The 25,929-nt window shown below is 42.4% G+C and overlaps 1 protein-coding gene across 2 annotated transcripts; it reads left to right on the forward strand.

Annotated features, from left to right (window-relative positions):
- PGM2 (phosphoglucomutase 2) lies at positions 1-25,923 on the forward strand. Of its 2 annotated transcripts, none has more exons than XR_014567985.1 (14): positions 1-195; positions 8,570-8,737; positions 11,511-11,617; positions 13,179-13,263; positions 15,179-15,262; positions 16,717-16,910; positions 18,032-18,221; positions 18,665-18,762; positions 20,356-20,536; positions 20,617-20,710; positions 21,786-21,915; positions 22,008-22,313; positions 22,664-23,487; positions 23,838-25,923. XR_014567985.1 is itself a non-coding variant. In XM_083754964.1 (14 exons), the coding sequence occupies exons 1-14, from the start codon at positions 121-123 to the stop codon at positions 23,938-23,940; spliced, it is 1,833 nt and encodes a 610-aa protein (XP_083611090.1). In that variant the 5' UTR covers positions 1-120; the 3' UTR covers positions 23,941-25,923. The 2 variants fall into 2 exon arrangements, 1 of the variants encoding a protein (XP_083611090.1); XM_083754964.1 differs by having other exon boundaries at positions 22,008-22,197; positions 23,354-23,487.
- The last annotated feature ends 6 nt before the right edge of the window (positions 25,924-25,929 follow it).

The following is a 25,929-nucleotide window of genomic DNA, read 5'->3' on the forward strand; positions in this document are numbered from 1 at the left end:
GAGCCCGCCTTCGGGAGGCGGAGCTTCCCGGCCTTGGGCGCGTTGCTGCGCCTCCGGAACCGGGGAAGAGGCTGCTGAGGCGATTCTGAGGGGACGGAGCGGCGGCGCTGAGGGGAGAGAATGGCGACGATGGCCGAGGGCTTGGAATACCAGCGGATTCAGTTAGCGGCTTCCGACTGGCTGCTGTGGGACAAGGTGCGGGAGAAGGAGGGGAGGAAGGAGCCGGGCGTGAGGGGAAGAGGGAGGCCGACCAGGAGCTCATTTAGTGGGCGCCTGTCGGAGATGAGAGAACTGCCGGGTGGGGAAGGGACACCGCGGGGTCATCCAGCCCAACCCCCTCGCGCTGCGGCAATGAAGGCGGCGCGTTCGAATCGCAGAATGGTGGGGTTGGAAGGGAACCCCCGGGGTCATCCAGCCCAACCCCCTGCAGTGCAGGAACGAATGGGGCGTGTTAGAATGAGAGGATGTTGGGGTTGGAAGGGAACCCCCGGGGTCATCCAGCCCAACCCTCTGCGCTGCAGGAATGAATGTGCAAGTAGCTATAGGCAACGTCTCTGGGGGACCTCAGGGAGCTTTTCAGAAGCATGTTGCGTAAGCTGCCTGGCCATTCCTTACCCAGGAAGGGTGGCTATTAGCATTATTATTGTGCATTTCGGCCTCCTGGGGCTGGCTAGGGAGTCGGTGACAGCAGGAACAGGATTTCCTTTTTTCAAAATACTGTAATAATAATGATTTTTATTCATTTTAAATTACAAAAATCCAATTTGCACCAAATTTTATTAATACAAATAATAATACCAATTCATGTACAAATCAATTACATTTTGTTGTTGTTGTTTAGTCATTTAGTCGTGTCCGACTCTTCGTGACCAGAGCATGCCAGGCACGCCTGTCTTCCACTGCCTCCCGCAGTTTGGTCAAACTCATGCTGGTAGCTTCGAGAACACTGTCCAACCATCTCCTTCTCCTTGTGCCCTCCATCTTTCCCAACATCAGGGTCTTTTCCAGGGAGTCTTCTCTTTTCATGAGGTGGCCAAAGTATTGGAGCCTCAGCTTCAGGATCTGTCCTTCCAGTGAGCACTCAGGGCTGATTTCCATAAGAATGGATCGGTTTGATCTTCTTGCAGTCCATGGGACTCTCAAGAGTCTCCTCCAACACCATAATTCAAAAGCATCAATTCTTTGCCATTCAGCCTTCTTTATGGTCCAGCTCTCACTTCCATACATCACTACTGGGAAAACCATAGCTTTAACTATACAGACCTTTTGTGCGCAAGGTGATGTCTCTGCTGTTTAAGATGCTTAAAAATCTTAAAAATCAATTACATAGCCAATTATAAATTTTGTATGGCTTCCCACGTGCTATGCTTCAGGGTCTGATTCCTTTTCATTCTGCCTCTAGACTATTACTGAAACCAAATACAATCCATTCTTGATAAAATACCTTATACCATAGCTACAATGATTAACTTCAATTCGCATTAACACATACAGTAATTTGTAATATAGTTATCCTTTCTTCTTCCTGTGTGAGGTTTTAATTTCCATCAAATATCAAATATTATGTCCATATTAATTATTCCTGATCTCCTTTGTTGCCTCAGAGTTACTCTGGAGAGGTCTCTCTCTTTGTTCCCAACTCTTCTGATGCAGCTGTAAAATTACACTTTCGATTTCAAACAGGGAGTCACCCAAAGTCCTGCCAGAGCCCTGGCCGGCCTCCAGGTTCTCCCCTCCATGTCCAGTTGAAGCAATTAATTCTAATTATTTGTAGAAGATTGATCTGGTGCCCCGGCAAGTCTTCAAAGTCCAGTCTTTCCTCCCCTCAATGAGGGGGCAAGTAAAATAATTAACTCCGCAGAGGCTCCAACCCCTTTTTACAATTATTCCAAACATTATTTTTTTCTCACACAGTCCCGTTTGTCATTATGATATATATCTGTGCTCCCATCTCCTTTCTTCTTCATTTGCTTTAAAGAACAAAACTTTTAGCATTCCCAGGCATTCTGGGGGTGGGGGTTGCTGAGTCATCTATGTAACAAAGGATTCATAATGAAGCAATTGGCTCCCCCCACAAACATATACTGTCTTTTTTGGCTTGAATGAAGTCATCTTTCCAATTTAAATCTGTACGACCTTGTAACAGTTTCAGTTCAGCAGTCCTTAGTCTTGTCCCATCATTACCAACATGTGTCTCTGCATTAATCCTAATGAATCCTTTCATGAACAGAAGTACCACTGTTCTTAATGGCGGCATTGGAGGGGCAAATTGCTTTGCACCCAAGCGTCTCCCTGCCTCTCAAATCCATGTAGGAGTGAAAGCCAGGTACCAAGACTATCCGCGAGTGTAGCTTACTCCCCCTGGGCCCTGGGGGGAGTTTACAAAGATAATTACCCTCTTTCATCTTTGTTTCTTGCTTTGCTAGTGGTCTCCGCTGTTGTGGGAGCTGCGTCATTAAGGCAACAGGAAGCCACAGGAGCAGGATTTCCAGTAAGAGAGCATAGAATGGTAGAAATGGAAGGGACCCCGAGGGTCATTTAGTCAGTGTTAGAAACAGATATGAAAGCTAGGAGCTAAATGGCACCTTAAGCCTAGGTTATGGGCGCAACAATGGAATGTCTAGGCATGCTTTTTTGTAACAAGAATACAAAGCTGAAAATGAATGAACTGCAGCTTAAATATTATGTTCATTTTTCACATGGTCTAGACCTCATCTGAAGACTGCAAAAAAACAAAGCCATACTTCCCCTGCCCGCCCCCCTGATATTCTTACGATGGTCCCTTCTCCAGTCCTCAGAGAGTGGCTGGAAGTGGGGAGGCAGAAAAAGGCTGTCCTTTCCTTCCATTCTGCAGTATTAATCTGAATTCTTAGGCTTATTTCCGAGCTCAGGAACTGCTCATGCAAATGAAATTCCCGGTTGCAAAATGTGCCTAGAACAATGGGAGTTTCGAATGCTGCGTCTAGTCCAGCACTCCGCACTGCAGGGATAAATCTGATTTGTTAGAATCATAGAATCTTAGAGTTGGAAGGTACCCCAAAGGGTCATCTCGTCCAATCCCTTGCAGTGCAGGACTCTCCACTAAAACATCCATGACAGATGGCCATCCAACCTCTGCTTCAAAACTTCCAAGGAAGTTTCCTTGCACTGCAAGAACTATGATGTAATAAGGTAAAGGGACCCCTGACCATTAGGTCCAGTTGTGAGCGACTCTGGGGTTGCGGCGCTCATCTTGCTTTATTGGCCGAGGGAGCCGGCGTACAGCTTCTGGGTCATGTGGCCAGCATGACTAAGCCGCTTCTGGCGAACCAGAGCAGCGCACAGAAAGGCCGTTTACCTTCCCGTCAGAGAGGTACCTATTTATCTACTTGCACGTTGACATGCTTTCGAACTGCTAGGCTGGCAGGAGCAGGGACTGAGCAATGGGCGCTCACCCCGTTGCGGGGATTCGAACTGCCGACCTTCTGATCGGCAAGTCCTAGGCTCAGTGGTTTAACCCACAGCACCAATATCTAGAGGGCTACCACATAGGGGTATGGAGCAAACTTGTTTTTCCCCTGCTCTGGAGTGTAAGACCTGAACCAATAATGGCTTCAAGTGACAAGAAATGAGATTCCTCCTAAACATCAGGAAGAACTTTCTGATGGCTGTTTGACAGTAGAACAGACTCCCTCAGGAGGGTGTGGGCTCTCCTTCCTTGGAGGGTTTTAAGCAGAGGCTGGACGGCCTTATGGCTACTCACCTACTAATTAGAACATGATTATAACATTGCTAACCATAGTGCCTTCAAGCATTTACCCTTATGAACACCGTGTTTCCTTTCTACCAATGCCCAGTGTATCAGCAATGAAGACAAAGGTGATAGTGACCCAACATCCACTGCCCAAATCATCTTATTATGTCTATGTTCTATTTTTGAATGGGTTACAGTACGTACTGTACTCCACAAAAACATGTGACTTGGGTATCAAAATTAAATTTTAGAACTATCTAGACTAGAGGCCTTTTGTGTGTTAGTAGCAGAATCATTCAGCATTCCTTGTATTTCAATAGGGTGGCACAATTTCAGTGGCTGTTTAATTTCTTATTCCAGTTTTTTTGTTTTTGCTTTACTTCGGAGAGATTTTTAGCTATATGTGTATTTATTTAAACTTTGTATACCCTTCCTGTCTTACATAAATAGCTTTTGTTTCCCCAGAAAGTTGAAATACCTTGCAGTACATTTCTTACAATTCTGCTTTGTAACAGTTTACGTTATCTTAAAATTCCAGACATTATTCAGTGATTTATTTTTGATCCTCTAGGTGGTTAAAGTTGGTGGGTACAGTACATTGAAAGAAAGAAACTGGTTGTGTTATGAGTTTTGGATCATAATATTTGTTGAGCAATCCCGTTCTAAATTTGTATAATATTTATATGTACTGAAAGCAGTTTTAAGCATAAAAAACCCCACATTCAGAGGCAGATACGCACCAATCACCAGACCCTGTTGCTTCTGAAATAGTACTTTGCATGGGCTTACTGTTGAGAAAGTGGCTTGAGGAATGTAACCTTGGTTAAATATCAGAAGATGGTTACAAAACCTAAAGTAAAGTTCAACTAAGATCACTCTCCTGATAAGCAGCAGAGTACTATATTTACTGTTACAAAACGAGGGTCCACCTTAGCAAGCTATTACGCATACAGATATCTCAATCCTTGGATGAACGTTGTCCTGGCCTAGAAGCATTTGGGCAAGTTCAGGTTCAAAGGTTTCGTAATTTCTGGACTTTGTTATGCATTACAGTGGTACCTTGGGTTAAGTACTTAATTCGTTCTGGAGGTCTGTTCTTACCCTGAAACAGTTCTTAACCTGAAGTACCACTTTAGCTAATGGGGCCTCCTGCTGCTGCCGCGCCGCATGATTTCTGTTCTCATCCTGAAGCAAAGTTCTTACCCTGAAGCACTATTTCTGGGTTAGCAGAGTCTGTAACCTGAAGTGTATGTAACCTGAAGTACCACTGTACAAGTATGGTAATGTTAATCCTGATTTAAACCACAATCCACAGGAGGCCTGAAAGGTGGCAACATGAGAACGGACCTTTTCACTGGTAGCTCCCTCTTATGGCATGTTCTCCCCAGGGTGCCTTGCCTTGGCACCATCATTACATATCTTTAGGAATCAGTCATCAGCACAATTTCTTTATTTTTGGCCAGGCTTTTAATTACCCATATTTTCTGGGAGTGGGTGGAATGTTTTAATGTAGCTTTTAAACAATAGAACTACCTTTTAGACTTTTGTTTTCTTTAGCCCCAGTTTTAATGTATCTGTTTGCTTGCTTGTTTTTACTGCAAATCCCTTGGAGTTACTTTGGTAAGAGTAAGCAACTTTGGTAAGAAAAAAAGTTTTTCTTACTTTGGTAAGAAAAAGCAACCTATGAATTTTATAAACAGCAATAATAATGGTAGCAACGTCTGCTTTCTCATTTACCAACAAACAAAACTACAGTACTGCCCTACTTCCATCCCTGTTAATCCTCTGACAAGGAGTGACTGATTGTGCTCCTTTTGCCTTCAGTGGGTTTACTGCATTTCCATGTGTTTAATATGCCCCTGTGCAATTTGTAGTTTAGTGATAAAAGGGTGAGACTTTGGAAGCCCTTAGTTCAAATTCAACCTCAGACCTGAACCTGGATATGACAGCAGGTGATCTGTTTATTTCACAAAATTTTAATGCCAAAAGCAACAGTCTAAAAAGGAATACGTTTTGTGGAACAGAGAGCCAATGTAGAAGAAAGCAATATTCAAGGTTTAATGAGCTTCTTGTAAAAGGACAGCCCATTAACAGTGGGTCCGCTGCTGAAAAGACCCTGATTCTAGTGAATGCCAAGCTTGTATCCACAGAAGATGGTGCTGTTAGCAGGGCTTCACTGAACCCGTTTGCAGTTCACACTTAGAGCAGTATCCTACCACTGTAAACTATCATGGCTTCTCCCAAAGCATTTTGGGAAGTGTAGTTAGTTAAAGATGGTGAGAGTTGTTGGAATCATAGAATCATAGAGCTGGAATAGCCCACAAGGCCATCTCCCTGAAGGAGAGCTTCAGGGAGCTTCAATTTTCAGAGTGGTTTAACACTCCTTCCCAGGGCACTCTGGGAACGGTAGCTGCGTGAGGGCAATAGGGGTCTCCTAACAACACCCTTAGCAAACTACACTTCCCGGGATTCTTTTAGGAAAGCCAGGGCTGCTTATAAAGTGTTGTGATGCTGCTTTAAGTGTATAGTGCAGATGGAGCCACTGACAATCCGTGGCAAATCACGTGGTGGGAGATTCTCCCCGAGTGAAGTGCTTTGGATGCCCAAAGCATTTCAACTGACTGCTAAGTAGGAGAGTGAGTGAGTGTTAGATCAGGCTGCAAGTATCATTGATATATATATTTTTTAAATATTTTATTAAGGGTTTTCTTGTTTTACAGTGTAAGTGTAATGCCTCGTATTTTTTTCCCCATGTAACATTTTTACAAATCCGTTTCATTTGTTGAGGCATTAGGGGGAGAAGAAAAATAAAAAGAAAGAAAAAAAGAAAGGGGGTGGAGGGAGGGGAGATGGATGGGGGTGGGGTCGGGTAGCGGTGTTTCTATTATGCTTAATATATGTAGAGTTTGGTGTCAGCGTGCTTGTGTTGTTCACTTGTGTTCCTTTGGTGGTGAGAGAGGTTGGGGTTGGCCTAGGGTGTGATTGTTTGTTCATTGTTATTAAGCACCTCTTTGCCCAGGAATTTGTGGAATAATCTGAGTTTTAGCTACTGTATTGATTTATGCATGCATGCATTTCAGTTATATTTATTCCTCCTACCAGGATGCAAATCCTTCCAAGGTGGCTTTACAGACAAAAAAAGCAAACAAAACACTCCCCTTTCCATTGTGCCTTTTGGATTGGAAGCCAGAGGGCAAAGACTGTCTTATGCTAGGAGCCTTTTCTGAAGAGCAGAATGGTTCAGATTTCTACTGTAGAACATTTCCAGCACAAAGTCTTGGGGCCAACTTTCTTTGAAGCTGCAGTCATCTTCATGCTCAGCTGTAATCTTTACATTCAGAAGGCCAAATGTGAAGATTCTCAATATTTCAAGAGTTCTAATATGTTCCATGTGGCTTCCTATAAGATAATTGCTGTGTGATTCTGGTCTTGAGGAACAATTAGTGACAACGAATCTTCTTGTGGTTTGTATCCCCCTCTTTAAAACAAAAAACAAAAACCAGCTGGATTTGGGCAAACAGTCTCTGTATTGTCTGAATGTTTCAGCCCGGTACTGTAAATACTTCTGCGAAGTGAGTTGCCTAACTCGGCAACAGGTTTGAGGACATGACTCCTTTCCTGTATTGCTTCTCTAGTTGTTTAGTTGTTAGGCAAGTGCTGGACATACAAGGCACTTTGTAAATGCCGTAATAACATGTGGAGCAACATGTCTCTATTGTGATATAAAAAGAATCTCACGGCCATCTAAAAATAGGCAACGTCATTAAGCTGTCAGGCATCCATTAGGGTTAAATGATATAATGGTAGTTTTGCATTCAGTCACTATTTGAGGACTGTAATTGTGGCTGTGGGCATTTCCTCAAGTTGCTTATTCAGTTTGGGCCCTTCCAGCGCTGTGAAAATTATACCAGAAGGCATGGTGTGGCTCCTATCCTACATCACCACTACTCCTGTTTTTAGAATAAATGATTCGGTTTTCCTTTGGACCACATCAGCAAGGCCAAGAGGGGGTTCTTGTTGTCTGGGCAGCCCAAGGGCCCCATATACACTGCCCAGGCTTGTGAACCATGGTAGGTCACTTTGGTGGTGCTAATGCAGAATAATAATAATAATATATTATGTATACCCCACCCATCTGGCTGGGTTTCCCCAGCCACTCTGGGCGGCTTCCAACAAAACATTAAAATACAATAATTCATCAAATATTAAAAGCTTCCCTAAACAGGGCTGCCTTCAGATGTCTTCTAAATGTCATAATAGTTGTTTATTTCTTTGACATCTGATTGGAGGGCGCCACTACCGAGAAGGCCCTCTGCCTGCTTCCCTGTAACTTCGCTTCTCGCAGGGAGGGAACTGCCAGAAGGCCCTCGGCACTGGACCTCAGTGTCCGGGCAGAATGATGGGGGTGGAGACGCTCCTTAAGTTATACTGGGCAGTTTGACTTCACCCCGTGAGGCGCACTTTATCGTCTCTCGAGACAGACAGATGCCAACAATAAATGGCCCCTGGTCCTGGCCTGGGTTGTTGGGTGTTGAACTGAGAGTGTCTCCTTCAGCTGCATTTTGTAAGGAAACGTCAGTATTGGTGCTGGCCAGAAAGCTGACTTTTAGGAAAGCTGCGACCCTTCATGGACGAACTTGTGATAAGCTTTCAAGGAACCCCTGAATTTCTCTGAATTGGATTCCCTAGAATAATGGAAGTCTTGCAGTTACACTCTTTCCATTGTAAGACTTGCTTCCCTCAAAAAAATTGGCAAAGTAGGTATGGTTTTCCATAAAAGGTGCCCTAAATTCTGGGCTCAAAATTAAACCCTGGTGAAATCTTTTTCCTTTACAGAATTCCAAAACCAGAGACAATGTAAAGTATCTGCTTGCAAATCAGAGTACAGAAGAACTCAGAAAATGTTTTGGTTCACGGATGGAATTTGGGACTGCCGGCCTCCGAGCACCTATGGGAACAGGAACATCTCGGATGAATGATTTGACTATTATTCAAACTACTCAGGTACCAGATTTAAACAAACAGGTCTTTGTTTTTCTTTAAAAGTACTGTTTGCCTGTTTTTCAAAGAATGGTTGTAATTGACAGAAAGTTGAGTGCCTCTCTCATTATCAATAAGTCAGGCCCATCAAACTTTCTCTGGTTTGTACCCAAAGTTTGTAATAATTACAATATGTTGAGAGTCAAATAATTGAAACCATTTCAGTGGCTTAATCATGCTTTTCTTTAATGGGTAAGCATACCATTAATGTCTCTGCAACTATTTGTAATGATTGGCTGTTTAAAAAAAAAATCACACCAAAGCTTTAGAGAAATTAAACTGCATCTCAAAATGGCCATCATTTTCCACTGGAACACCTGTTCAGTTTGCAAGATTAAAATGAGCTTTTAGAAATAGTTTCTCCACTATTTGGAGGCTAAATCTTCCGATTTGGGAGGGTTTTTCCTGAAGGTGGCTTATAAATTTTTGAAATAACATAAAGTCTGGATTGAATGTTAGTGAGATATGTGTTGAAGCGTAGGCACAGAAAAATACAATCAGAGTGTTGCAAGGCATATGCAATTGCCACATTGCTGCAAGGATTGTAAGATAGCAGATCACTAAATCGACCTGAATAAATATCCAGGTGGAGCACTAATTGGGAGATTGCACAAGCTGTTTGCATTATTTGTGCCACAGACAGGCAAAGTCCCACAGCCCAGCTGTGTTGCTCTTCTCAGATGACCAGAAAACCATTCAACAAACATGGGAGCAATTTACATGCAGTCATCATCATCATCAAACCCTTTATTGGCATCGCAAACAAACATCCAAAAAAACCACAATAAAAAAACAATACAGAATTACCACTTCCCCAGTGGCACAAAACATTTGCTAAAAGAAAGGAGGCAGAGCGGTCTATTGTCGCATCTCTAGGTCTCCAGGGAGATCAGACATCTGCAGTGTCTTTCGACGACAAAAAACCAAATTCAGCCACTAACTTGGTGAGCTCCTGATCATTCCCCAGTAATAGAAAATGTATGACCTCTGACTCTGGTTTCCATTTGGGGATACAGAGTAGATCTAGAAATTGCTGATGGAGATCAGCATATAGTTTACAATTAAGAACCATATGTGTAAGGGTTTCCACCAGGTGGTCTTCACAGGGGCACTGATGGTGTAAGTGTTTCATGTTTATCATGAATACAAAAAGATGGCACTGCTGTCTTAGAGTCATTTTTGCAGCAGCTGGGAGCCAGCATGGGGCAATCCTTCCCAACTTAAGTGCAGCCTCACAGCAGACTAAGATCAACATCCCGCTCTTCCCAGATTTTCAGGCATAAATCTTGCCCCCCCCCAAAAAATCACCTGATTAGCACAGACAAGTATTGCTCAGCTGCTCATTCAGGATTCTGTAGTAAGAACACAATTCCCCTTTCGTGTTGTGTATATAAGAGAGCACATAACTTGCACCACGGTCATTGGCACATATGTGCAGTATGAAAAGAATAACTCTGCAATGCTTGCACAAAATCATGGCTTATAGCCAGGGTGGATTTGATTTAAATTAAATCGATTTAAATCACAATTTAAATCACTAGTCAGTAAGACTTGATTTAAATCTTCTTTTTTTACAGAAAGACTCATTCATGCTGGTATAATCTTAATATTTACAACCAGATGAAGGTTTCATTTTTGGAATAATAAATTCTCAGAGTAGTTTTACAGTTATATCAAAAATTACTGATGTGGTTATACTATTAGAAATACATAGACAGATAATTATGAAATTATTGTGAGGTTTAATAAGTTAACTGTTTATACTTGGACAACTTTTCTGCTGTACTTTATTGGAAGGAGAAAAATAATCATTTCCTTAATAACATTTTAAACAATTTATTTAACTGAAACAATAACATTATGGCATATGTATTTATGTTTGTTAACTGATGTGGTTAAATGATTTTTTTAAAAAAAAATTAGACTGAGTTTTAGCACACATGAAAAACTTAAAACAAATTCTTATTTCCTGATAAATAGCCTTTGGACTATAATGTAACTTAAATAGAAAACTATCTTTAGAAAGATTTTTCCTCCCAAAGCGTTTTATTTTAAAAATCCAATTTAAAATTTAAAAATCCAATTTAAATTTTAAAAATCCAATTTAAATTAAAAAATCCAATTTAAAATTTAAAAATCCAGTATTTTTGTGTGTGTTTTTTTATAAAAAATCATTGATTTTTCCCCCACCCTGCTTATAACATTGCATTGGCCTCCCTACTCCAGCACACCATACTGTAAGCACCTTACTTGCAGAGGCAGTAGATAAATGCAATCCTCAAAGTTACTGTAGTAGGTATTTCCTTAAGTATGACCTGAGGTTTTCAATCTCTTTATCTTACCTGATCAAAAGGCTCTTCCTTGTTAACAGCATTTCTTTTTGGGAAAAGGTATGCTTTGTAGAAAAGGAGATTTGCATGTTGGTTCGTCTTTCAGGTACCACTTTTCATTCTTAGATTTTGTCCCCAAGATGATGCTTTAAAAGCCCTCCGCCACTTGCGGGGGAGAGGGGACGTATTTTGGGGGAAATGGGTGGAAGGTGAAAGCTCACCAAGTTGTTTCTGCCTCCACTCTCCTGCCCTCAAGATCACGAGCCCAGTAATATATTCATTTCAAGACGCCGTAACTTCTTCACTTTGCAAGCAATAACTTCCTCGTCCTCTGTTCTGTAGAAGATGTGCAAAGTTATATGACGGACTTTCAGAACTGCTGGCACTTTGTATGCTTTCGTTTCTAGGGATTCTGTAGGTACCTCGAAAAGAGCTTCAGTGACCTGAAGAAAAGAGGCGTTGTGATTGGCTACGATGCTCGCGCTCATCCTCCAAGTGGCGGTAGCAGCAAAAGGTACACTTAGCAACTGCTGCAATGATTTGTTCATGACATGCTTGCTTTGCCATAGATGGAGAAGGGGCCCACTCAGAATGAACTCCTTTCTTGACTTAAACTCAACGGAAAGTCTGTGCCATGATGAGCTAATAAGATTGATTGATTGATTGATTGATTGATTGATTTTTTTAAATCCCACCTTTCCTAAAAATATCACTATTAAAACAATAAAAATATTAAAATCGATGGGTCTGGCAGCTCCAGTCGAGTATCTTTCTTCTTTAGGTAATTGGGACAAAGAATAATAAAATGAAAGGAATTAAGGCTGTAATTTGAGGCACGCTTGCTAAGGAGTGTGGTCTATTTTATTGGGATATATCTCCCAAGTAAGGACGCTTAAGAGTATGTAAGATTTATGGGAAGTTGTTTTAGTCTATTCTATTGTGGTTGTTTTAACTTCCTTTATGTTTTAATTTGCAGTTGTATTTTTTAGTGGTGATTTTATTGTTTTATATCTTTTTGTAAACTGCATTGTAGCAAAAACCCTCAATCAAGCAGCATATAAATTTTATGAAATACATACATACATACATACATACATACATACATACATACATAATATCATTATTGGTAAGAAGTGTATTGAAAACTCAGAAAGTGTTTGTTCTACAAACTGCTCTGCTGTACTCTGCTGCCCCCTGGCTGCCAGAGATCCCTCTTTTATTTCATTATGTTGTGGAGAAAAAGCAGTGCTTGCCTGGCGACTAGGGGGTGAATCTGGTTTCCCTTCGGAACTGAGGGACAACTTATAATGGTACTTAACTTTTTTAAGCCCTGGCTATACAACCAGATTGGTTGGCTTTAATAGCCGGGGCTTGGCCTGCTTCATATGTTAACATCATACTTTTTCTGTCACGCCCAGAGACTTTATCTCCATGCTAGATGCATTTTAAGGGACGCGGGTGGCGCTGTGGGTTAAACCACAGAGCCTAGGACTTTCCGATCAGAAGGTCGGCAGTTCGAATCCCTGTGACGGGGTGAGCTCCCATTGCTTGGTCCCTGCTCCTGCCAGCCTAGCAGTTCGAAAGCACGTCAAAGTGCAAGTAGATAAATAGGTACCACTCCGGCGGGAAGGTAAACGGCATTTCCGTGCGCTGCTCTGGTTCGCCAGAAGCGGCTTAGTCATGCTGGCCACATGACCCGGAAGCTGTCTGCGGACAAATGCCGGCTCCCTCGGCCTATAGAGTGAGATGAGCACGCAACCCCAGAGCCGTTCACGACTGGACCTAACAGTCGGGTATCTTTACCTTTCACCTTTAGATGCATTTTATAGCCCATGAAAAACACTGGGAAGAAACTTATCATATGTAGGTCACCCAATTCATGTCCTTGTAATGGAGAACATGGCCGTGCTACCGTCCTTCATAGATTGCTAAATGCATGCTATTTGCAGGGTGGGTGCCGGCAAACGTAATGCATGAATATCAACTAAATGGCACCTAGGCTCAGTGCAGTACTTCTTCGAGTTTTGCAAGAGGATTCCTTCCTTGTTTCAAATTATTATTTTTCTCGCCAATAGATTTGCAAGGCTTGCTGCGACAGCATTTATCACTCAAGGCATTCCTGTGTACCTTTTCTCCAACATCACACCAACTCCTTTTGTGGTAGGTTATTAGCCTCCCTGCACCCCAGTTATGCTACTTATACATTGTTAGAAGGGTCAGTATTTATTGTGGTGTTACACACACACACACACACACAGAGAGAGAGAGAGAGAGAGAGAGAGAGAGAGAGAGAGAGAATTGTGCCTTGGAAGTAAAATGGAATCCGTTCTGGAAGTCTGTTTGACTTCCAAAACATTCGGAAATCAAAGCACGGCTTCTGATTGACTGCAGGAAGTTCCTGCAGCCAATTGGAAGCCGCGGAAGCCCTGCTGGACATTCAGCTTCCAAAAATAGTTCACAAACCGGAACAGTCACTTCTAGGTTTGTGGTGTTTGTGGAGCCAAAACTAAGCGGTTCGAGAACCAAGATATGACTGTATTTGCCATGAGATGACGTCAAACTAAAACTAGTTATGAGATCGTTAGTTCTTTAAAAAAAGTAGAAATCTGATTAATTTTAAGATAGCCATCTACCGTCTGCAATTGGTTCTTCTGCTCATTGCTTTCTCTGTGCTTTGGAGACCTTCCAGTTTTTTTGCAGATTATGACACAGAACTTACCTGTGACGTGGGCTGAGATGAAGGTCTCTACCTATACTTGCTGTTGTTGATAGAACAGGCCAAATAGGAAGCACCTTTTATTGGAGTGCCATCCCTGATGGTAATTCCATAGCATCTTGATCGAATTGATGCTATGCAGGAGAAATTTAAAAATCATGCGTTCTTGATGCCAAAGGTATGCATGTTGCTAATCCATCTGGATACTTCAGTGTGATGTAGCAGTAAGGCATGCTGTGCTTGGTCCAGAAAGACATTGATTCAAGTTCCCACTCAGCCAAGGAGTGCACTGCATGCCTCAGAACAAATTGTTACCTTTCACCCGTCCCTCTTTCACAGTGTTGAAGTTAAAATGTAATTCCTATGTATCACATAAACAAAGATAAGTTTAAACAGAACAAGGCTTTCACTATTTCACTGAAATTCTTAAAAGTGTTCCAAATTCAGGGAGACTGTAGTAGGAGGCTGTTTGATAACTGGTGACCAGGACACATGGGGGAAATCGGAAGAGACAGCTTCTTCTGGACTGAACTTTATAGCTTCATGTATACTGTACTGAGATTCTTAGAATGTGGGAGAGAGGAATACCGTATTTTTCTCCCTATAGGATGCACCGGCCCATAGGACGCACCTAGGTTTTTTGGGGGGAAATCTAGGGAAAACAATTTGTTTATCCCCCCCTCCCCCAGGTTTGCGCAGCCATCCCCAAGCTAGAAGAGGGAGACGGAGCGCTCTGTCTCCCTCTTCTGCCTTCAGGGACAGCCTCTCTAGCCTCCATGGGGCAGCACACTCCGCTGCCCTGCAGAGGCTTTGCACAGCCATCCCCAAGCTAGAAGAGGGAGACGGAGTGCTCCGTCTCCCTCTTCTGCCTTCAGGGACAGCCTCTCTAGCCTCCGCTTGCCCCGCTGTCCCCCGAGCTTGTGGGGCTGGCGATGGGGAGAAGCAAGCTTGCTTCTCCCCCCCCCAGCCTCCAGACCAGGTCCGGGAATAGCGGGGTGGCAGCGCTCCACATCCCCGCTGTCCCTCGAGCTTGTGGGCTGCAGGCTGCAGCCCGCAAGCCTTGTGAGCCGGCGGGACCTCCCGCTGGGCTCGCAAGGCTTGCGGATAGCTTCCTGAAGCCTGGAGAGCGAGAGGGGTTGGTAGGCACCGACCCCTCTCGCTGTCCAGGCTTCAGCGAAAGCCTGCATTCGCCTCATTGGACACACACACATTTCCCCTTCATTTTTGGAGGGGAAAAAGTGCGTCCTATAGGGCGAAAAATACGGTAAATATTTTCTAAAAACTGTGAAGGAAACAGGGCAATTGCTCCAGGCAGTCTTCTTCCATTTTAAGATTACTTTATTTGCTTATTTTCCACAGCCTTATGCAGTGACTCACCTGAAACTTTCTGCTGGAATTATGGTTACCGCATCTCATAACCCCAAAGAAGACAATGGATACAAGGTATTCTCCTCCTCCTCTTCTTTTTCCAGAACACCTGGATCTGGCCTGAAACAATTTAGAGGTGGAGATCATGTTTCATTTAGAGTTTTTTAAAAACCCTGTACCGCCAGGAGGGTGGGGCAAGAGAAGGAGACACTGCAGAGAGAAGGAGGGTTTAGTCTGTTGGCTACTGCTCCACCAATACATTCCTTGTGGGAAGAAAAAGCTGGCAAAACAGACCCTGTACCCAGCTTGACTGTCCCCTTGGTGTGTGATTCCTGTAGTTCTACTGCATGTGCTGAGCTGCTGTACTTGACTTGCCTGGCTTCCTCATTCGCCCTCCCACATTTTTGTCCCCAGTATGTCCCAGTTTCCCATAGTTCAGGCCCCAGCTGTCTCGGTTGCCACCACCAACAATGTCATCTGCTCCTACTTCATGGTCATTGCTTGCTCAATTTCCGCCACCGCTTCTGCAACATTCAGACCCGCCACCCCACAAACCAGCTCCATGGTGCACGGCTGCCCCACAGCCCTAAAGCTAACTACAGTGGTACCTCGTGATACACTTCAGGTTACATACGCTTCAGGTTACAGACTCCACTAACCCAGAAATAGTGCTTCAGGTTAAGGACTTTGCTTCAGGATGAGAACAGAAATCATGTGGTGCTGGCGCTGCGGCAGCGGGAGGCCCCATTAGCTAAAGTGGTGCTTCAGGTTAAGAACAGTTTCAGGTTACGTACGGACCTCCAGAACGAATTAAGTACTTAACCCGAGGTACCACTGTATCTGTTTATACATCTCTATGCTTTTTAGTTTCTTAGAATTCCAGGGCAACACCTGGAACATACAGCTACTAAGTACCATATTTTCACTCTATTAGACGCACCGGACCATAAGACGCCCCTAGTTTTTAGGGGAGGAAAGCAAGAAATAAGAAATCAACGCAAAGCCTCCTGAGTTAAGAGGGAGCGCTCCCTGAAGCCAGGAGAGCAAGTGGGATCGTTGCGCACTGATCCCTCTTGTCCTCCTGCTTCAGCGAAAGCAAGCCTCCTGGCTTTCCCCCAACCTCCTGCAAAAGCCACGCACTCTTTAAAGGGAGCGCAGCTCTTGGGGGCCACGCGCTCTGTCCCTTCCCCCACCTCCCACCAAAGCCAGGGATAGCCGCGCGAAGCCTCTGCAGGGTAGCGGGATGAAGGCTCCCCGCTGCCCTGCGGAGGCTTCACGCCGCTAAGGCAGAAGCTAGAACAGCGAGAGGGAACGCTGCACAGCGCTCCCTCTATCTGTTCTGGCTTCTGGGGTAGCCTGCGAAGCCTCCGCAGGGCAGCGGGATGAAGGTATCTGCTCCATAAGATGCACACACATTTCCCCTTTTTAGGAGGGGGAAAGTGCGCCTTACAGAGCGAAAAATACGGTAGATACATCATAATGAAGCTTCCATTAACAGATAATCTGCATATATTCTCTCTGTTACTTAGGTTTATTGGGAAAACGGCGCTCAGATAATTTCACCTCATGATAAAGGAATTGCTCAGGCTATTGAAGAAAACCTAGAGCCGTGGCCTCAAGCTTGGGATGACAGCCTGATTGATAAAAGTCCCCTACTCCACGATCCTTACGCATCTATTAACAAGGACTACTTTAAGGACATACAGAAGCACTGCTTTCACAGGTAAACTGTCAGAGAAGGCTTTTCTTCCTTCTTGGTGATAAATCTATGTTATGTAATTTTAGTGCAACAGGATTAAAATTGAAAGTAAGTTGCAAGTAGGTTTCCACATACAGAAATGGGAATTTCTTTTGTCCATTGGTGGAAAGGTGGAACAAACTTCTGATGAGGGATGTAGTATGAAAGAATAAATGAATCTTTATTTGCATCAGCCTTCGGCCATAGCAATAAAACAACAATACGATATACAAAGAATAGAAATAAAAAGTCAATTATCTAAAATACATTTTAGGGTTTTGAATCAATAGTCAAATAGTGGATCTTATTCTGATTGCCCCAGCTAAAAAGCCTTGCAGCCTTTGCTGTCACCTGCTCATCTTGATTTGCCAAGAGAAAGGACAGTGTGACAGTGGCTGGGTGACCCAGAATGGATGATAAAAGAGGGGTGATAACCTCATTCCTCAAGTCTTTATAAAGAGTGAAAGCCAGAAGGACATGCGTCACCAATTTGGTACTGCCATCTCCACAGTACAGTATCTCTAGCAAGCAACAAGTATGGAGGCTGTTAAAATGAGTAGGAGAATCAAATGGTGATGTACCAGCTGGTAAGAGGAGTTCATGTTATTAAAATCTCGGCTGATGGCCTAACGTAGATAGACAATGCCTGCTTGACCCTTGAAAGGAAGGCAACTTGTGGCGAATCCATTTTTCCTTTCTCAGCCGCTAAGGAAAGGCATTCAAGACAGGAATGTTCCAAACTTCAGATCTGTGTGTTTCCCTTTGTTCATCTGTTTCTGTTCTTCATTCCCTGCCTTATCCCATAAGACATCTAAGCAGGTAATATAGCAGTGCCAGCAGAGAGGAGATACACAGAAAGAGTTGCACACACGTTGTAACCACTTTGCAGCTGTGTGTGCATGCAGGAACATCTTCACAACATTGCTTGCATACACAGTCCGCTTACATCAGTTGTGTGGCCTGGAGTTGAAAATCGGGCAACTTGTAAGCGGCTTTTTTAAAAAACCCAAGTTTTAGTGAAAGAGGATACAGTACAGTGCATTTCTTTGTTCTTAGCGGTAAACAAGCTCATGCCAATGTAATGTCATTGCTGTACTTAATTTCAGGAATATAAACAAGGAGACAAAACTGAAATTTGTCCACACTTCTGTGCACGGTGTAGGCCATGAGTTTGTGCAGTCAGCCTTTAAGGCATTTGACTTTAGCCCTCCATTTGCTGTTCCTGAACAGAAGGAGCCTGATCCAGAATTTCCAACAGTAAAATATCCAAATCCCGAGGAGGGGAAAGGCGTACTGGTAAAACACAATTTAGTCAAAATTCTTCCTTCTACTTTTCTTTTGCGCCACTTCAAACCTTTCCTGATAAATCTTCTAAATGCATATTATTTTTTTAAAGACATGTACTTACATCTTTTGAAAAAGCCGTCAAACATCTTTTCTTCTTCCTCTTCTCTCTCACTCCTTGCTGTTTCCTGAGGAAAAGTTCATGTTACTTTCATGGAATCAAAAAATTGATGTGTTCCTTTTTTCTGCAAGAGGTGCAATTAAAATAATGTGTGAATCAGCACCAAATTGTCTCTCTCTTTGGCATATAGTTTCAGGGTTTGAGCCAAACTTTCCCATCTCTGTCAACATATAAGCAGCATGTATTATTATTGGCATAAAATGCATTGAATATATTTCTTTTCTTTTTTAAATGTTACTGCTTTGGGGTTCCTCACTTTCCTGTTCCTTTTTAGACACTGTCTTTTGCCTTGGCCGAAAAAGAAGGAGCTCGGATTATTTTAGCCAATGACCCAGATGCTGATCGACTTGCTGTTGCAGAGAAACAAGAAAGGTATGGTTGCTTGCTTTGGTGATTTCAGTGTTTAACAATAATTCAATTGTTGAAAATGCCCAAGAGCTATTTATGTAAATGTATATTATCTCTTGCCTTGCTTTTCTTTTGACTACTGTCAAAAGTGTTGGCAGTACATGCTCTTGAGAATAATAATAAAAAATGTATCTTAAATCATTTTCTTTTAAAAAATACATTCACACCCAATATTTGCGGGAAAACATGTCAGTTTGCATTTCTTAGTGCAGAAAGTATTGATCTGGTTTGTAGAGATCTTTCCCATTCTAATTAATTCAAGAAGCGTCTCTGTGTCAAAGAAGCAAGCAGAAGGTTCCTGATATTTGGGTTATTCCTTCAGAGAAACTGAGCACAGCTGGCTTAAACTGCTTCTCTTATCTCTTCCTGCCAAGGTAATGCTAACTATAAAAGTAGGGACAGAAGGAGTCTGGGTTTCACTTTCTCTTTCTATCTCTTTTCCTTCTGGTGTGGTGTTCCGCACATAGTATGTTTAGTATTAGGGTTTAGACTTATTGGAGGTTATTGTAAGTTTCAGTTAAGTCTGTTGCCACTGGATTTCTTAGGGACAATACCAATCCTGAATGTATTGAATTTGTGACCGTTATGCTCATCTGGCTTCAGCAGCAGTGAAGCTCTGATGGATGAAATATACCGTATTTTTTGCCCTATAGGACGCACTTTTCCCCCTCCAAAAATGAAGGGGAAATGTGTGTGCGTCCTATGGGGCGAATGCAGGCTTTCGCTGAAGCCTGGACAGCGAGAGGGGTCGGTGCGCACCGACCCCTCTCGCTCTCCAGGCTTCAGGAGAGCCCCACCACCAGCCTTGCAAGCTCAGGGGACAGCGGCGAGGCGCAGCACGCCATCCCGCTGTCTCCCAACATGGTTTGGAGGCTGGCGGCGGGCTTCCCACGCCTCCAGCCCCACATGCTCCCAGAGCGGGCTTCGCGCAGCTCTCCGCAAGCTGTGGGAGCCCGGCCCAACTTCGCGCTGGGCTCCCACAGCTTGCGGAGAGCTGCTTGTTCTGGGGGCTGGGGTCGGGGGAAGATCGGGCTTCCCCCACCCCAGCCCCGAGCCTGGGGGGGAATATTTTTTCCCCCTTTATTTCCACACCCCCCCCAAAAAATCTAGGTGCGTCCTATGGGCCAGTGCGTCCTATAGGGCGAAAAATACGGTAATTGCCTCTGGTCTATTTTTGGGGAATCCTGCAACGTGTTTAAGTTGTTACTCTACTCATACACTGGAATCTACTCTGGATCAATATTGAGTAGAATTACACGACAAATAAAAGTGCACACTCTGTATCTACCGTATTTTTCTGTCTATAAGTCACCCCCATGTATAAGACGCCCCCTATTTGGGGGGACTCAGATTTAAGAAAATAGGGGGAGCCACTATCCATGTATAAGATGCCCCTTAATTTTGGACATTGTTTTTAGGGGGGGAAATACGGTATATCCCTTTGGTTTTGGAACTGCAATCTCAGCACAATTTCTTTACTGTAGTTCCTATCGTTTCTTTATATTAAGCTGTCGAGCTACTGTCACTCTAACCATCTAAACATGTTGTGTCCTTCAGTGGAGAATGGAAGGTGTTTTCTGGCAATGAATCAGGAGCTCTTTTGGGCTGGTGGATCTTCACTTGCTGGAAAAAGCAGAATCAGGAACCCGCTGCCATCAAAGATGTATACATGCTTTCGAGCACGGTGTCCTCCAAAATCTTAAGAGCAATCGCACTCAAGGAAGGATTTCACTTTGAAGTAAGCCGTTTGGGGGCAGGAGAGAAGCGTATTTCATTTTCCTGTAGACAGTGTTCTGACTGAAATCTTGTTCTGCGCAGGAAACATTAACAGGATTCAAGTGGATGGGAAACAGAGCCAAGCAGCTCATGGACCAAGGAAAAACAGTCTTATTTGCCTTTGAAGAAGCAATTGGTAATAAGTATTCCATAACTCAGAGTGGTTTAGACTGAAATATTTTACAGCATAACTAAAATCCCACCACTAAGCAATTTCCCTCCCTAAGCCCAATAACCAATAAATACATGATAGTACTTGAGGGTTGGGATACCATGCTGCAATTAACTGAAAACACATTTGCTTCTGGCAATACTTTCTGATGGCAAGGTTCAAATGCTACTTCGGAACATGCATATTACCAATGTGTGTCTTAAAATGTTTCTGTGTCCATGTCAATAAATGGGTTAGTTTGCTCATTTAGTGTTAACATAGATGAGTCTCAGTGAGCCCTAGCAAAGCATTTGTTTTGCACCCACCCACATCATTGCTACTTCCATCCTGCATGACCAGGAGAACTTCTGTGGAATATGCTTTCTGTTTCAATGGCTATTATCTTAATTTTACATGAGAACCAGGAATCCTGGTTTAAAACTACCAATGGCTGCTTCTAAACAAGCTAACCTCAAACAATAAGGTATGAAATTTACTTGTTTAGCCACTGCTAAATCAGGATTTTTTGTTTGTGTTACATATGAACAAGGCTTAGCATTATATGCAAAGTAAATTCTACAGAACTTATCCCAGCCGCATGGGAAGAAAGGACCATTATGATGAGGCACCTAATATAGCATTACTTGCAAATCAGTCCTGTGATTGAGATGAAAACTGGGGCTATCTTTATCTTGGTACTAAAATGCACCTAACCCTTCTGAAATTGCAGTGAAATGCATTTCCTAACTTGGGTCATTCATTTGAAATGATCCTTCAGTCTGTGATCCAGGTTTAGGTTTTGGGTTTAGGGCTTAGGTTTAATAATATTAGTCACAACCGAGCACCTAATGCAAACCAGATGATGTACAGATATGAAAGCAACACTGGCTTGCATATGAGCCTGTTATCTTGTGTTGTGTGATAGGACTACTTTATTTCATAGAATCACATTTGTAACCGAATGGAAACTTTATCAAACTTTTGCATTTCATCATCTGTCAAGAACATTTAGACAAAATAGCTTCTGTTAAAGACGTTCTGTCTGTAACTTTGTCTTCAGGATATATGTGCAGCCCTGTGGTCTTGGATAAAGACGGTGTCAGTGCTGCAGTCATAACTGCGGAGATGTCTGCTTTTCTGGAAACCAAGAAATTGACTTTGTCTCAGCAGTTGAAAAACATTTACAATGAGTGAGTTTACAGTGAGCATTTTATAGTATACTTAATATATTTTCTACATACAAGGTACATGGAGCTCACGGGTAACTATTTTGCCTTCAAAGGTACGGCTACCATGTTACTAAAGCTTCCTATTTTATCTGTCATGATCAGAAGATTATTAAGGAGCTATTCGAGAAGCTTAGAAATTATGATGGGAAGAACACTTATCCAAAAACCTGTGGGAGATTTGCAGTGTCTGGAGTACGGGATCTGACTACTGGCTATGACAGTAACGAGACTGATAAAAAAGCTGTAAGTAGCTGGAACTTTTTGTTCTTTTATTTCTATGAGACTTGCTCCATGAATGATGTCCTCATCCTAAATTTCTTTATTTGGAAATAAGTCTCATTGATTTTATTCCAGAGGATGTTGTTGTTATTTAGTCGTTTAGTCGTGTCCAACTCTTCGTGACCCCATGGACCAGAGCACGCCAGGCACTTCTGTCTTCCACTGCCTCCCGCAGTTTGGTCAAACTCATGCTGGTAGCTTCAAGAACACTGTCCAGCCATCTCGTCCTCTGTCATCCCCTTCTCCTTGTGCCCTCAATCCTTCCCAGCATCAGGGTCTTTTCCAGGGAGTCTTCTCTTCTCATGAGGTGGCCAAAGTATTGGAGCCTTAGCTTCAGGATCTGTCCTTCCAGTGAGCACTCAGGGCTGATTTCCTTAAGAATGGAGAGGTTTGATCTTTTTGCAGTCCGTGGGACTCTTCCAGAGGATAGCCAACTAAAAAGGAGTCCTATGACGTCTTAAAGACTGAGGGAGGAATTCAACGTCACACTGTTTTGATAAGCGCTTTTGCTTGTCATAGGGAACTATCCCCCTTCTCCTCCCTTCATCTATATTTGTTTGAGGACCAAGGCAGAAATTAGTGGAGCACAAGGCTTCAGAAAGTGATATGGCAGCTGAAAACAGAGCTCAGGAAGCAGGGCAAATCCCATCCCTTAATAAGGATAAAAAAAATTAAAAACAGTTTTGAAATACTCTGTTTTGTGTACTGTCTTGTAAGCAATGCTGGGGCTGCATGTAGATTCCAAGCAGAATTAGTCAATCCACGCTATTCCTTTGTCAGTGCGTATGACTGATGGAAGAATCTTACGAACCCAATAGAGGTATTGTAAGGTGACTTGCTGGTTTGATCTGCATAATTTGCAGATACCTGCAAATTAGAATAGTGTGTGTCATATTGGGCACCGTGGTGCCCAATCCTAAATTTTCGCTCCCCCAAGAAAAAGATAGCTCTTGAAATCCCCACTGTCATTTTTTCACAAGGAAGAGTCCAGGAAAGGTTTTTTCTTTATCCCATGAACCCCACCCTTAGAAAGCTGATGAGTAGTCATTACACATAAGCGCATATGAGTCTCATGAAGTCATAGCCAAAATTGTGACAAATTTACCTTTTGTGGTCTTAGGTGCTTCCCACCAGTAAAAGCAGTCAAATGATAACATTTACGTTTACTAATGGATGTGTGGCTACCATGCGAACCAGTGGGACCGAGCCCAAAATCAAATACTACTCAGAGCTTTGTGCACCTCCTGGAAACAGGTATTCTTTGGATTTTTTTATTTTTCTGTTGCAAACCATTGTTAAATTTGGATTTCTTCTACTGTAGAGTTTTTCAGAGAATAGCTGTTTGAGCAGTTTTCAGAAATCTTTGTTTAACACAGTTTTGGGTTGGGTAAGCTAAATTTCATTGTCACATCCACAAAACCTCAGTCCGTTGTATTTCAAATGTGTATTTTAAACCACCTCCCCTTTGCTTTATCCCAGCCACCACTACAGTTCAGAATGGACGTTACCCATTAGCATATCATGGGAATAAATTTACTGTTTTTAATGAGAATGAGAATTTGAATAGATTGAAACCCAGGTTTTGTTTTTGGCTCATTTTTTAGTGACTTTGAAAAGCTGAAGAAAGAACTGGATGAACTGGTCAGTGCAATTGAAAAATATTTCTTTGAGCCAGAGAAGAATAAGCTGCAGCCCAAGCCAGAGTGATACAGCTGTCCCTGTTTTCATCTCTACACAAACAATACTTTCTACAGTTAATTGCATAATATGTGTAAAGCACTTGTTTCCATGAATTAAGGGTGCACAAACGTGACTGTAATTTCACTATTTTGAAAAGTATGTTTGCATGTTTCATCTGTCATGCATACTCTTATTTTGAGGGGAAATATGTCTTCCCTTGGCAAATTCTCCTTCAAACAATTTCCTGATGAAATTGCATTTGGTTTTAATAAAACAGTTGGTAGTGCCTGTTGACACAAGGAATGTCCCCTACCATAGCTCACAAATGGAAGTGCAGAAAGCGCTCAGTAATGGATGCCGATTTTATGTTACAAGGCTTTGCATTCAACTGTAAGATTGTAAGATTACCACTCATACAGATCTGAGTTTCCTGATCCATCATGCTTGTTTCCATTAGAACTATTAAAACTTTTCAGTCATCTCACTCCTGTTGGTGTGTGCATGTTGAAAAGTTGCCTCTTCGCTCTCTTATATTCTCAAATTGGTCAGTGTCTCCTAGTTTTCCTGCTTTGCTCCCCATCCCTTGCATGCCTAATCTCTTTGGTTGCAAGCATGAGAGCAAAATCTGTTTCTCTTTTTTGACTCACAATGCCTAGTTACTGGATGTACTCCAGAAATAATTATAATTATAAAATGTAGGGTCTGCCTTGTCAAAATCAGCTGCAATAAAATCAGCACATCAAAGGTGTGGTATAGTCCCCAGTGCAGACAAGCCAGTAGCCTAACCTGAAACAGCACAGGCTGTTTATCATATATCTGAATCTTGAACTTGTAACAAAACAACAGTATGTATAGTTCTGCCAATAGCAGAGACAATGGATTCAGTTCTGCAAGATGCATATTTCCAGTGCTTTTTTTCTGGGGGGATGCAAGGGTACGCATATCCGTAAACATTTTGTGAATTAAGTTTGGCCTCATTGAGGGACAGTATTTCAATATGAGTAGGAAAATGAGAGTACCCCTAAACATTTTTTTTTAGGAAAAAAAGCACTGCATATTTCTATAATTATGTGCTGTTAACCAGTGTAAAAAATATAAGAAAATCAGACAATTACTCAGTCAGTTGCCCTATATATTCTGAGATAGAGTTCTTTCAAAAATCATTGGTTCTACAGAATATGATCTCTTCTGTCTGTATTGCTTAATTCTGATTACCTGGGTCCTCCCCTTTACAGATTGCTTTTGGCTTGTTTGGGTTTTGCTTTGTTATTATCAAGGGAACAACATTAGCTTTATAGCCGCTAGCTATCTAAAGGCGAGAGTCCTGTTTTCCATGACTGATTCCTCCAAATGGAAGCAGAATAAAAAATTACCTGTCTTAATGATGTATTGCCCAGAGCAGAGGTTATCAAACTTTTTTTTCTGAGTCGCACTTTGCTCATGCTGCCCGGAGTCTTTTTCAACACTCATGTTTGAATGGCAATTCTGAATCACAACCAAGAGTGTCCTTGATATCACTTGATGCTCTTGCTCTCATATGGAAAAGATATCTATCCATATTCTGCAAATTAAAAACACATTTTGATGCTATGCTTTACTACACTGAAATGTTTAAATGTTTGATTGTCCTTGAATCTTCCTGCCACACTTGCCACCTACCCCTGCTGCACTCTTTCAAAATCACTGACCTGAAGTTTTGATTACCAAAAAGACAATTTCTTTCTTCATGAATGACTTGAATGGCAAATCAGAGATAGGATGTGCATTTTTTCTTGAAATGGTTGACTGATGTGAAGCTCTTGGAATCCTAGCCAATCTGTCATCCATGATTGGTTTTTTTAAAAGCTCAGCATACATTTGCACAACAGTTATGCACTTAATTTATTTAACTACATTCCGGAAGAACTGTAGAGTCTCATTTGATGTCGCCCAGAGTGGATGCTTCTTATGTATGGCAATGTAAAATACTGTTTGACTCATTATTAAATGAGTGTTGCAAAGTTTATAAAATGCCTT

This window comes from Podarcis gaigeae, assembly GCF_964106915.1.
Source record: "Podarcis gaigeae genome assembly, chromosome: 9".
In the NCBI taxonomy this organism is placed as follows: domain Eukaryota; kingdom Metazoa; phylum Chordata; class Lepidosauria; order Squamata; family Lacertidae; genus Podarcis; species Podarcis gaigeae.

Bases quoted from the DNA above. Each gene is read 5' to 3' on its own strand.
- PGM2 (XM_083754964.1), top strand. From the start codon at position 121: ATGGCGACGATGGCCGAGGGCTTGGAATACCAGCGGATTCAGTTAGCG. The intron at 21,916-22,007 runs GTGAGTTTACAG...TTGCCTTCAAAG, and splicing joins TTGAAAAACATTTACAATGA to GTACGGCTACCATGTTACTA. The intron at 23,488-23,837 runs GTATTCTTTGGA...CTCATTTTTTAG, and splicing joins TGTGCACCTCCTGGAAACAG to TGACTTTGAAAAGCTGAAGA.